This window comes from Phyllobates terribilis, unplaced genomic scaffold, assembly GCF_046119375.1.
Source record: "Phyllobates terribilis strain yellow unplaced genomic scaffold, ASM4611937v1 Scaffold_4__5_contigs__length_816908805, whole genome shotgun sequence".
NCBI lineage: Eukaryota > Metazoa > Chordata > Amphibia > Anura > Dendrobatidae > Phyllobates > Phyllobates terribilis.
The window spans coordinates 805,218,477-805,232,983 of NW_027362764.1; the positions used below are offsets into that span (position 1 = coordinate 805,218,477).

The following is a 14,507-nucleotide window of genomic DNA, read 5'->3' on the forward strand; positions in this document are numbered from 1 at the left end:
ATGTGTTTAGATACAATGTTCCTGTGCTGAGATAATCTTATAAATGTCCCCTGCTGTGTACTGTGTAATGGCTGTGTCTGACCGTACAGGAATATGGTCTGATCATACCACAGCTCCTGGGCCGCGGGGAAGCAAAGAGTATACAGACAGGACAGCAGGGGATCACAGCTGATTATTTCTTTGAAGTAAAACCTTGTTTAAAACAGAATGGGAAATGTTTTACCTCATAAAATGAATCAGCTGTGATCCCGGCTGTCTTGTCTGTATACTCTTTTGCTTCCCCCCCAGCGCTCTCTTTTGCTTCCCCCCCAGGAGCTGTGGTATGATCAGACCATGTTCCTGCACGGTCAGACACGGCCATTACATAGGGGACATTTATAAGATTATCTCAGCACAGGGACATTTTATTTAAACTCATCCAATTGTGGAAATTATTATTATTCCAAGATCCATTGATTAAAATCAACTTTCGTTCGTGGGAAAAACCCTTTAAGCCGGGATGTTCTAGAGGCGTGGCCTTATGTTGAGCAGGGCGGTTCTAGGGGCGTGGCCTTATGTTGAGCAGGGCGGTTATAGGGGTGTGGCCTTATGTTGAGCAGGGCGGTTCTAGGGGCGTGGCCTTATGTTGAGCAGGGCGGTTCTAGGGGCGTGGCCTTATGTTGAGCAGGGCGGTTCTAGGGGCGTGGCCTTATGTTGAGCAGGGTGGTTCTAGAGGCGTGGCATTATGTTGAGCAGGGCAGTTTTAGGGGTGAGGCCTTACGTTGAGCAGGACGGTTCTAGGGGCGTGACAATGTTGAGCAGAGCACGTTCTAGTGCAGGGCGGTTCTAGGGGTGTGGCCTTATCTTAAGCTGGGGATGTTCTAGGGGTGCGGCCTTATGTTTATCAGGGCAGTTCTAGAGGCGTGGCATTATGTTGAGCAGGGTGGTTCTAGAGGCGTGGCCTTATGTTGAGCAGGGCGGTTCTAGAGGCGTGGCATTATGTTGAGCAGGGTGGTTCTAGAGGCGTGGCCTTATGTTGAGCAGGGCGGTTCTAGAGGCGTGGCATTATGTTGAGCAGGGCGGTTCTAGAGGCGTGGCCTTATGAGGAGCAGGGCAGTTTTAGGGGTGAGGCCTTACGTTGAGCAGGGCAGTTTTAGGGGTGTGGCCTTACGTTGAGCAGGGCAGTTTTAGGGGTGTGGCCTTACGTTGAGCAGGGCAGTTTTAGGGGTGTGGCCTTACGTTGAGCAGGGCAGTTTTAGGGGTGTGGCCTTACGTTGAGCAGGGCAGTTTTAGGGGTGTGGCCTTACGTTGAGCAGGGCAGTTTTAGGGGTGTGGCCTTACGTTGAGCAGGGCGGTTCTAGGGGTGTGGCCTCATCTTAAGCTGGGGATGTTCTAGGGGCGTGGCCTTATGTTGAGCAGGGCGGTTCTAGAGGCGTGGCATTATGTTGAGCAGGGCGGTTCTAGAGGCGTGGCATTATGTTGAGCAGGGCGGTTCTAGAGGCGTGGCATTATGTTGAGCAGGGCGGTTCTAGAGGCGTGGCATTATGTTGAGCAGGGTAGTTCTAGGGATGAAGCCTTATCTTAAGCTGGGGATGTTCTAGGGGCGTGGGCTTGTTTAGCATGGCGGTTCTAGGGGTGTGGCCTTATCTTAAGCTGGGGATGTTATAGGGCATGGCCTTGTTTAGCATGGCGGTTCTAGGGGTGAGGCCCTATCTTAAGCTGGGGATGTTCTAGGGGCATGGCCTTATGTTGAGCAGGGCGGTTCTAGGGGTGAGGCCTTATCTTAAGCTGGGGATGTTATAGGGGCATGGCATTATGTTGAGCAGGGCAAGTTCTAGAGGCGTGGCCTTATGTTGAGCAGGGCGGTTTTGGGGGTGTGGCCTTATGTTGAGCAGGGGGTCTATGGGGTGTGGCCATACTGGGTGGGATTGAGATGGGGCACCCAAGCATGGCACAAGTTTTCCACTTTGGCACCCCTGCCTTGCAGCAGACATAGAGGGGCAGATATTAAATGTGCAGGCATATGGGGCCCTGACGAAACAAGGGCCACTTTAAAAGGGGCCATGCTAATAAATGCATCAAAGAAACATTTGAGGGCATCAGTGGGGGCAAGGAGTCATATAAACTGTTGGCAAATAGACTTTTAGTAAGGGCCCACAAACTGTTCGCCCCCAGGGGCCCACACAGAGTGGAACTGAGCTGTGCACAAAAGCCCCCGCGTCGCTCCCCTGCGCCGTCTCCAGTGTTTGCTGAAGAGCGGACGAGAGCAAATATTTATCTGCCACGAGAACCCGGGACGAAAGAACGAAACACAACTGGAATGTCCAGGATCCGGAGTGACACAGGCAGGAAGGAGAATCCAGAAAAGAGAGCAACCCCCAAGAAATTATTAGGAGTGATTGTTCTCTGCACACAGGACGGAACGCCAGTGACACTGAGCCTTGTATCTAAGCCTATCATGTGTGATACTGTCTGCTCAGCTGCTATATCTAAGCCTATCCTGTGTGATCCTGCCTGTTGTATCTATTCCCATCATGTATGCACACCACACAGCACTACGCCCCCACCCTACGGTCGGTCACCCACCTCTCCACCTGTAGGGGGCCGGGTGACTTCAGGGTGTCTGTGAGCGCCCAGCTCAGGCCGCCGATCCATAGCGTCACCTCCTCTTCACTGAAAGCTGCGGGGACAGAAGTGTCAGTGCGTGTAATCCTTCTATACGGACAGATGGGGCGCTGATCTGCTCTGCGGTGTGAGGGGGCGCTCTGCAGAATCTGGCGTCACATCTATGAGCCTGACATCCATTATTGTTTGTCCGTGCAGCTCCCAAGTATAAAGTATACATCCCATATGGGGCCCCCGAGAAGAGGGGTCCTTCAGGACAGACCTCTCCCACAGTATGCACTGCATCCCCTCTCCACAACCCAGCAACTAGGAGGGAGCAATACAGTCCCATCCCCCAATAATATATACACAGCAGGCCCATCCCCCAATCATATATACACAGCAGGCCCATCCCCCCAATAATATATACACAGCAGGCCCATCCCCCCAATAATATATACACAGCAAGCCCATCCCCCCAATAATATATACACAGCAGGCCCATCCCCCCAATAATATATACGCAGCAGGCCCATCCCCCCAATCATATATACGCAGCAGGCCCATCCCCCCAATAATATATACGCAGCAGGCCCATCCCCCCAATAATATATACGCAGCAGGCCCATCCCCCCAATAATATATACGCAGCAGGCCCATCCCCCCAATCATATATACGCAGCAGGCCCATCCCCCCAATCATATATACGCAGCAGGCCCATCCCCCCAATAATATATACACAGCAGGCCCATCCTCCCAATAATATATACACAGCAGGCCCATCCCCCAATCATATATACACAGCAGGCCCACCCCCCAATCATATATACACAGCAGGCCCATCCCCCCAATAATATATATACAGCAGGCCCATCCCCCCAATCATATATACACAGCAGGCCCATCCCCCCAATCATATATACACAGCAGGCCCATCCCCCCAATAATATATACACAGCAGGCCCATCCTCCCAATAATATATACACAGCAGGCCCATCCCCCAATCATATATACACAGCAGGCCCATCCCCCCAATAATATATACACAGCAGGCCCATCCCCCCAATAATATATACACAGCAGGCCCATCCCCCCAATAATATATACACAGCAGGCCCATCCCCCCAATCATATATACACAGCAGGCCCATCCCCCCAATAATATATACACAGCAGGCCCATCCTCCCAATAATATATACACAGCAGGCCCACCCCACAATCATATATACGCAGCAGGCCCATCCCCCCAATCATATATACGCAGCAGGCCCATCCCCCCAATAATATATACACAGCAGGCCAATCCCCCCAATAATATATACACAGCAGGCCAATCCCCCCAATAATATATACACAGCAGGCCCATCCCCCCAATAATATATACACAGCAGGCCCATCCCCCCAATCATATATACGCAGCAGGCCCATCCCCCCAATAATATACACGCAGCAGGCCCATCCCCCCAATAATATATACGCAGCAGGCCCATCCCCCCAATAATATATACGCAGCAGGCCCATCCCCCCAATCATATATACGCAGCAGGCCCATCCCCCAATAATATATACACAGCAGGCCAATCCCCCCAATAATATATACACAGCAGGCCCATCCCCCCAATAATATATACACAGCAGGCCCATCCCCCCAATCATATATACGCAGCAGGCCCATCCCCCCAATCATATATACGCAGCAGGCCCATCCCCCCAATAATATATACGCAGCAGGCCCATCCCCCCAATAATATATACACAGCAGGCCCATCCCCCCAATAATATATACACAGCAGGCCCATCCCCCCAATAATATATACACAGCAGGCCCATCCCCCCAATAATATATACACAGCAGGCCCATCCCCCCAATAATATATACACAGCAGGCACATCCCCCCAATAATATATACACAGCAGGCCCATCCCCCCAATAATATATACACAGCAGGACCACCCCCCAATAATATATACACAGCAGGCCCATCCCCCCAATAATATATACACAGCAGGCCCATCCCCCCAATAATATATACACAGCAGGCCCATCCCCCCAATAATATATACACAGCAGGCCCATCCCCTCCCCCAGGATAGGTCACCAACCAGCAACGCTGATGGTCTTTAATCTGAAGTCGGCTCCGTACAAGATGATGAAGCAGAGGGAGGCGTCCACTTTTCGGGCGTCTTCTGGGTACCTCTCGAAATCTCGGGAATTCTTCCCAGGTCGAATCTCTTTAATCTCTCTGATATCAACTGAAAAAGAAAACGAGGACGGACATTAAACAAGCAAAGAAAAGCGTCGGTCACTTAGGAGCTGTCGACACAACGCTGACAGACACGCCTGCTGGGACATGTAGTGTTTCTATATAGTGTGGCAGAGCGGCTCACTCAACTGCCCCAAGAGGTAGTCACAAGAACACCTTCCATTTAAGTTTTCAACTGGTTTATTAAACGAGTGCAAAGTTAAGTATATAAACACGGCCCTCCTGGCATAACGGGAAAAACAAAATAACATACAGTAGAAGTATATTGCTAGAATTCTGTGATTCTAGTACAGTCTGTGGCTGCGGGGATCCGCCCGCTCAGAGAAAAACTCACAGATCAGTTCTCGTTAACATGAGCACAGCTCTGGAGATCTCATCCCCAGACACACCGAACACTGAATGAGTCCAGAGACTCCATATTTACCTTCTGGACCACACCCTGGGGTGGAGATATGGTGAACAGCCTCCCACCCACTCTTCAGCGGTTCACAAAAACCCAGCCATTAACATGGCCGATTAACCCCTCTCAGGACTTAGTATGCTGGAGCATTTTTCCAGGTTCATATCACTGAGGCTAAGATCCTGAGTGACACATATTTCCCCTCCAGTAATTTACCAGTGACCTTGTAACAATAGAAAGCCACATCTTTCACAATAGCAGAGCAGACACTGATCCATCAGGAGGCCCAGAGATGTCCGCATATGGGAACCTCATCAGAGACTGTAGACATCAGGTGGGCTGCAGAGAATCAGTACAGAACAGCGTGATAATAACAGAACTAGCACTGGATCCATAAAGCTGTGCTCTACCTGAGAGCTAACAGGAACGCAGCAGAGTTGTGTGTGAATGGAATCCCGAATCCTAAAGCTTCAATGGAGCTTTGTACAGAAAAGCAGCAATGTGCAGCTGAAAGAAGGGAGAATGGTGTGTGTGCCTGCAGCTCTGGGTGTGACTAGAGCACAGAATCCGGGCAGTCACCTTGAGGATCAGTGGTGAGGTCTGGGTTGTACATACATCGGGGGACGGAGACATTGCATAATCAGGGAATCTTGCAGACGGCGGAATTTTTCATCAGCTTTTTCCATCCATGAATTTTTAATGCACAGATGACAGATTATAATGGACGCTCGCTCGCTTGTGTGCGGTGATCACTGACACACAGGAGATTATATCGTGCTTTACACCTAGCAGCCCCCAGGAGGTGCCAGGGATCAGATACAAAGAAGCTGAGGGTCTCCAGGGGTCCCCAGAACCCACCTGGCCCATCTCAATGCCCCATGTCTGCACATACACCAGCAGGGCCGCCATCAGGGCATTACTGCCTTTACTGTTGTATGGGGCCTGGTGAACAGCATTAAAGAGTAGGGGCCCGGTCCGGGGCCCCCTTACTCTTGTGCTTCTGCTCACAGGACCCCGGGGTATCGTGTGTCGCCGCCGCTGTGTGCCTGCGTGCCGCAGCCGTGTGTCTGCGTGCCGCCGCCGTCTTCTCCACGCTGGGAGCCTTGGAGCTGCACGGCTGTCAAAACTGAACGGCCGTGCAGCTCCAGGGGCGTCCCTCCTCCCCTCAGTGACGCGCTGGAGATGTCGTATGCGATGACATCATTGCGTACTCGCCGACATCCAGCGCAAGGATGCTGCCAGGTCAGACGTGGAGCTACAGGGATCGTATAAGAGGTAAGTATGAAAACTTTATTTAGTGGGGGAGAGCTAATGATGAACTGGGAGTGGGGGAGAGCTAATGATGAACAGGGAGTGGGGGAGAGCTAATGATGAACTAGGAGTGGGAGGGAGCTAATGATGAACTAGGAGAGGGGGGGAGATAATGATGAACTGGGAGTGAGGGGAGAGCTAATGATGAACTGGGAGTGGGGGAGAGCTAATGATGAACTGGGAGTGAGGGGAGAGCTAATGATGAACTGGGAGTGAGGGGAGAGCTAATGATGAACTGGGAGTGGGGGAGAGCTAATGATGAACTGGGAGTGAGGGGAGAGCTAATGATGAACTGGGAGTGGGGGAGAGCTAATGATGAGTTGGGAGTGAGGGGAGAGCTAATGATGAACTGGGAGTGGGGGAGAGCTAATGATGAACTGGGAGTGAGGGGAGAGCTAATGATGAACTGGGAGTGGGAAGGAGCTAATGATGAACTGGGGGTGGGGGAGAGCTAATGATGAACTGGGAGTGGGGGAGAGCTAATGATGAACTGGGAGTGGGGGAAAGATAATGATGAACTGGGAGTGGGAGGGAGCTAATGATGAACTGGGAATGGGGGAGAGCTAATGATGAACTGGGAGTGAGGGGACAGCTAATGATGAACTGGGAGTGGGGGAGAGCTAATGATGAACTGGGAGTGAGGGGAGAGCTAATGATGAACTGGGAGTGGGGGAGAGATAATGATGAACTGGGAGTCAGGGGAGAGCTAATGATGAACTGGGAGTGAGGGGGAGAGCTAATGATGAACTGGGAGTGGGGGAGAGCTAATGATGAACTGGGAGTGGGGGAGAGATAATGATGAACTGGGAGTGAGGGGAGAGCTAATGATGAACTGGGAGTGGGGGAGAGCTAATGATGAACTGGGAGTGAGGGGAGAGCTAATGATGAACTGGGAGTGGGGGAGAGCTAATGATGAACTGGGAGTGGGGGAGAGCTAATGATGAACTGGGAGTGGGGGAGAGATAATGATGAACTGGGAGTGAGGGGAGAGCTAATGATGAACTGGGAGTGGGGGAGAGATAATGATGAACTGGGAGTCAGGGGAGAGCTAATGATGAACTGGGAGTGAGGGGGAGAGCTAATGATGAACTGGGAGTGGGGGAGAGCTAATGATGAACTGGGAGTGGGGGAGAGATAATGATGAACTGGGAGTGAGGGGAGAGCTAATGATGAACTGGGAGTGGGGGAGAGCTAATGATGAACTGGGAGTGGGGGAGAGCTAATGATGAACTGGGAGTGAGGGGAGAGCTAATGATGAACTGGGAGTGAGGGGAGAGCTAATGATGATCTGGGAGTGGGAGGGAGCTAATGATGAACAGGGAGTGGGAGGGAGCTAATGATGAACTGGGAGTGGGGGAGAGCTAATGATGAACTGGGAGTGAGGGGAGAGCTAATGATGAACTGGGAGTGGGGGAGAGCTAATGATGAACTGGGAGTGGGGGAGAGCTAATGATGATCTGGGAGTGGGAGGGAGCTAATGATGAACAGGGAGTGGGAGGGAGCTAATGATGAACTGGGAGTGGGGGAGAGCTAATGATGAACTGGGAGTGGGGGAGAGCTAATGATGAACTGGGAGTGAGGGGAGAGCTAATGATGAACTGGGAGTGGGGGAGAGCTAATGATGAACTGGGAGTGGGTGAGAGCTAATGATGAACTGGGAGTGGGGGAGAGCTAATGATGATCTGGGAGTGGGAGGGAGCTAATGATGAACAGGGAGTGGGAGGGAGCTAATGATGAACTGGGAGTGGGGGAGAGCTAATGATGAACTGGGAGTGGGGGAGAGCTAATGATGAACTGGGAGTGAGGGGAGAGCTAATGATGAACTGGGAGTGGGGGAGAGCTAATGATGATCTGGGAGTGGGAGGGAGCTAATGATGAACAGGGAGTGGGAGGGAGCTAATGATGAACTGGGAGTGGGGGAGAGCTAATGATGAACTGGGAGTGGGTGAGAGCTAATGATGAACTGGGAGTGAGGGGAGAGCTAATGATGAACTGGGAGTGGGGGGGAGCTAATGATGAACTGGGAGTGAGTGAGAGCTAATGATGAACTGGGAGTGGGGGAGAGCTAATGATGAACTGGGAGTGGGAGGGAGCTAATGATGATCTGGGAATGGGAGGGAGCTAATGATGAATTGGGAGTGGGAGGGAGCTAATGATGAACTGGGAGTGGGAGGGAGCTAATGATGAACTGGGAGTGGGGGAGAGCTAATGATGAACTGGGAGCGGGGGAGAGCTAATGATGAACTGGGAGTGGGAGGGAGCTAATGATGAACTGGGAGTGGGAGGGAGCTAATGATGAACTGGGAGTGGGAGTGAGCTAATGAGGATCTGGGAGTCGGGGGGAGCTAATGATGAACTGGGAGTGGGGGAGAGCTAATGATGATGTGGGAGGGAGCTAATGATGAATTGGGAGTGGGAGGGAGCTAATGATGAACTGGGAGTGGGAGGGAGCTAATGATGAACTGGGAGTGGGAGGGAGCTAATGATGAACTGGGAGTGGGAGGGAGCTAATGATGAACTGGGAGTGGGAGGGAGCTAATGATGAACTGAGAGTGGGAGGGAGCTAATGATGAACTGAGAGTGAGGGGAGAGCTAATGATGAACTGGGAGTGGGGGGGAGCTAATGATGAACTGGGAGTGGGGGGAAGCTAATGATGAACTGGGAGTGGGAGGGAGCTAATGATGAACTGGGAGTGGGGGAGAGCTAATGATGAACTGGGAGTGGGAGGGAGCTAATGATGGACTGGGAGTGGGGGAGAGCTAATAGAGACGTCACTGGTGAGTCAGTGTGTTATCTGTACACGGACACTATACATTGTATACTATGTACAGAGCTCCTGTGCATAATGTCACTAGTGATCCCTGTAGTACCTGTACACTATACACTATATACAGAGCTCCTGTGTATAATGTCGCTGGTGATCCCTGTAGTACGTGTACACTATACACTGTATACAGAGCTCCTGTGTATAATGTCACTGGTGATCACTGTATTACCTGTACACTGACACTATATACAGAGATCCTGTGTATCACTGTATTACCTGTACACTGACACTATATACAGAGTTCCTGTGTATGTCATTACTTGTGATCACTGTATTACCTGTACACTGACACTATACACTGTATACTATGTACAGAGCTCCTGTGTATAATGTCACTGGTGATCCCTGTATTACCTGTACACTGACACTATACACTGTATACTATATACAGAGCTCCTGTGAATAATGGCACTTGTGGTAATATTAGTATTGGTTTTTTTTTATTAATGATCAGTATTGTAGTATTCGGTCACTATGTGGTGGCAATATGTGGTCTGGTTACGGAGTGGAGGTATTGGTTTCTTTAATGTGGTAGTATTCAGTCACTGTGGTGGTAGTATGTGGTCTAGTCTTTATTCCTTGTATGTGGTATTATTCGGTCGCTATGTGGTGGTAATATGTGGTCTGGCCATGGTGTGATGGTATTTGTCCCTTGTTTGTGATATTATTAGTCATTTTAAAAAATGTATGTGACACAATCCCTTAAATAAAAATATACTTAAAAAGAGTACTAGATATTTTAAGAAATGTTTAATAGGTTAGAGTAGGGTAGGGCCCGGCCAGAAGAGTCTCCTTGTCGTGGTGGTGGCTTAAAAAATCTTTTAGCCAAAACAAAAGCTGCAGCTATGTATGTGATCTGGTGTTCGATGGGAACTGTTAATGTGTGTGTTATGTTCTGCAACTTAGAACTAAGGAATAAGAGGGATAAGCTGTCCCTGTAGTGAGACTGAGCTTAACTGTACGCTGGAGTGGGTGCCCTATTCCTTGTGAATAGCCCCACCGAAACTCCTGCACTGAACTAAAACGAAGACCTGAAGGAAGGGGAAAGGGGTCCCTAAAAGATCAAAGGACTGGGAGCAAAAACAGGAGACCTCCTAATAGAAAAGTTAGTTGCAGAAATGAAGATTAAAGGAAACAAAAGAGGTGGAACAAGAAGTCCCAGTATATCAATTGTTCAAAGCACAAAGAACTTAACAAGGCAACTTAGCCAGAGCTGAAGCGTAACAACACTGATGTCCAGCGGGGAATGGGAGACGGGTGCTGAGTAATAAAGAGTAAAGAGATCACATGACCAAGACACACCGCACCAGAGGAAAACACAAGAAGCCAGCAAACCACAACAAGATGGCCGATAGTAAAACAATATAGATTCTAACAATGTGATTGGTGCAGAAGTGGAGCTTTCCAAGAGTGGGCAGTGGGACTGTGGAAGGTTTGACGGTTTGGGGCAGAGCTGGGGTGGAGCCTGGACGGAGTCTCAAGGGGGCCAGAAAATTTTGCCAGTATGGGGCCGTTTAGTTTCTAGTGGCAGTCCTGTACACCAGCTATACATGGAGCTCTAAAATCAATTCATATTTTGCAGCACAGTCTGGTTCCCAGCATGTAGCCTGCAGTGTAAAGCATGATGATTTACATTGCAGTTGCTACATTCTGGGGCATGTATACATTTCTATTCTTGTATAATTTATGTGTAGTCTTAAGAAAAATAAAAACCTCGGCATAACCTCCTCGCTCGTGTAATCCGGTGGATTTTCTTTCGGCCTGGATGGACCATGAGGTCAAGACTTTTGTCTGTAACGTTCCCATGGCAACCAAGTCACGGGCTCGGGGACTTTGGAGCCGTCTGGTCCTGGCACGGGACCATGTCAGCTGTAGGATCATTGCACATAAAGAGTCCGCTGTGCACAGAACCTTCCATTAAAGGGCCGGCGCCGATCCTGCACTGAAACATTCTGCAACTTTGTCATCGATTTATGTGCCACATCCTTCCCACTGTAAGATCTCTGCTTGCTGCACAATAACAAAATCATGTTTATTCACAGTCAGTGACTAAAAACCACCCTGCGCTCAAAGCAGACACATCTGTAGCCAATCACATAGTCCCGGCCGGGGTCTGACAACCGGAGGAAGCCAACATCAAGTCTTCTCTGGTCCTCAAGGCCACCTCTAAGTCTTAGTGATCTGCTATCACTTGTTACATCCTCTCTAAGCTGCAGTCCCTGTTTTTTCCTAAACAGAGCAGAGCTGCAGTATAAACCATGGGGGAAACATAGTAGCCTGAGCTTCTAATGGGGCAGGGGCTGGATTTCAGACCACCGCAGACTTCAATAGTCAATGCAGCTAAACTGCAGTCACTGATGTTATCTTTGCTCATGATGAGCACCATGGCTGTAGGTATAAAACACAATATTACTGACTGTTTACATGGCGCACCTCACATTTACATGGGACTGCAGCAAAGAGATAAAGAAAAGACTCCTTCTAAATCCAAGCATCACATGGTATCTATGGAAGCGGCGGAGCACGTCGTCGGACGCCTCCTGTGCGGTGTCCATGGCGCAGAGCTCACCCGGTGTCTCGGGATTATTGGCTGCTCTGAGTGTTTGGCCGGAAATTGGCAATTACCCAGGATGCAGTGCAAGGTTAGACGGACTAATGGCCTCTCCGACCCCAACGCCACAGAAATATCCGGTTTTCTATTCTCTGCAAATAAAAGTTAATTGCGAAAAGTTCCGCAACTTCCTAACCTGCTTCATGATTCAACTCGTCACCACGTTCACCATCTCCGCTGCTGTCGGTGGATGCAAACAAGTATTCAGGGCTGACAAGGCGGCTACACGATCCGCCCATTCTCATCCAGGACGGGGAGGATCTCTCACTAGTCCTCCGTGTAACGTCCGTTTATTACCCAGCGGCTGTTAATCCATTACACGACCATTTACAGCGGCCTGCCCCAGAACGGTGATGAGTCCGTAACAATGGGATGTCCCACTGATGATTATCCTTCATACAGCGCAGACACAATCCGCGGAGCTGCACCGATAGAATAACATTGGCGCCAGGGATATCCGATTTATTATCACATTGCACTCGTCCGTTTTATACGCCAGTGTGAACGGAGCCCTAACTCATTCACAGACTGGAAACGTCTCACAAACCAGGACTTGTTACAACAGTATCTAATCCAGACATATCTCCAGACAGCGGATGTTTAGTTACAGTGTATCAGTGCAAGCACAAAGGTGAGACTTAATACACCTGTGATTATATATATATATATTATATACATATCTATATATATATATATATATATATATATATCTATATACACACACACACACACACACACACAGGTACTGCTCACAAAATTAGAATATCATCAAAAAGTTAACTTATTTCAGTTTTTCAACCCAAAAAATGAAACTCCTATATTATATAGAGTCATTACACACAGAGGGATCTATTATATAGAGTCATTACACACAGAGGGATCTATTATATAGAGTCATTACACACAGAGGGATCTATTATATAGAGTCATTACACACAGAGGGATCTATTATATAGAGTCATTACACACAGAGGGATCTATTATATAGAGTCATTACACACAGAGGGATCTATTATATAGAGTCATTACACACAGAGGAATCTATTATATAGAGTCATTACACGCAGAGTGATCTATTATATAGAGTCATTACACGCAGAGGGATCTATTATATAGAGTCATTACACGCAGAGGGATCTATTAAATAGAGTCATTACACGCAGAGGGATCTATTATATAGAGTCATTACACGCAGAGGGATCTATTATATAGAGTCATTACACGCAGAGGGATCTATTATATAGTCATTACACACAGGGATCTATTATATAGAGTCATTACACACAGAGGGATCTATTATATAGAGTCATTACACACAGAGGGATCTATTATATAGAGTCATTACACACAGAGGGATCTATTATATAGAGTCATTACACACAGAGGGATCTATTATATACAGTCATTACACACAGAGGGATCTATTATATAGAGTCATTACACACAGAGGGATCTATTATATAGAGTCATTACACACAGAGGGATCTATTATATACAGTCATTACACACAGAGGGATCTATTATATAGAGTCATTACACACAGAGGGATCTATTATATAGAGTCATTACACACAAAGGGATCTATTATATAGAGTCATAACACACAAAGGGATCTATTATATAGAGTCATTACACACAGAGGGATCTATTATATAGAGTCATTACATACTGAGCGATCTATTATATAGAGTCATTACACACAGAGGGATCTATTATATAGAGTCATTACACACAGAGGGATCTATTATATAGAGTTATTACACACAGAGGGATCTATTATATAGAGTCATTACACACAGAGGGATCTATTATATAGAGTCATTACACGCAGAGGGATCTATTATATAGAGTCATTACACGCAGAGGGATCTATTATATAGAGTCGTTACACACAGGGATCTATTATATAGAGTCATTACACACAGAAGGATCTATTATATAGAGTCATTACACACAGAGGGATCTATTTTATACAGTCATTACACACAGAGGGATCTATTATATAGAGTCATTACACACAGAGGGATCTATTATATAGAGTCATACACACAAAGGGATCTATTATATAGAGTCATTACACACAAAGGGATCTATTATATAGAGTCATTACACACAGAGGGATCTATTATATAGAGTCATTACATACAGAGCGATCTATTATATAGAGTCATTACACACAGAGGGATCTATTATATAGAGTCATTACACACAGAGGGATCTATTATATAGAGTCATTACACACAGAGGGATCCATTATATAAAGTCATTACACACAGAGGGATCTATTATAGAGTCATTACACACAGAGGGATCTATTATATAGAGTCATTACACACAGAGGGATCTATTATATAGAGTCATTACACACAGAGGGATCTATTATATAGAGTCATTACACACAGAGGGATCTATTATATAGAGTCATTACACACAGAGGGATTTATTATATAGAGTCATTACACACAGAGGGATCTATTATATAGAGTCATTACACGCAGAGGGATCTA

General features: G+C 47.8%; 1 protein-coding gene across 3 annotated transcripts in view; it reads right to left on the bottom strand.

Annotated features, from left to right (window-relative positions):
* LOC141266121 (1-phosphatidylinositol 4,5-bisphosphate phosphodiesterase gamma-1-like) overlaps positions 1-14,507 on the bottom strand; it is a 275,329-nt gene that overhangs the window by 231,465 nt on the left and 29,357 nt on the right. For 2 of the 3 annotated variants that reach the window (XM_073680078.1, XM_073680077.1), the window contains exons 2-3: positions 4,690-4,839; positions 2,566-2,659 (exon numbers count right to left, since the gene is read on the bottom strand). In XM_073680078.1, coding sequence (XP_073536179.1) covers positions 2,566-2,659; positions 4,690-4,839 — 244 coding nt within the window. The remainder of the gene's footprint in view (positions 1-2,565; positions 2,660-4,689; positions 4,840-14,507) is intronic. The other variant, XM_073680079.1, reaches the window with a different exon arrangement.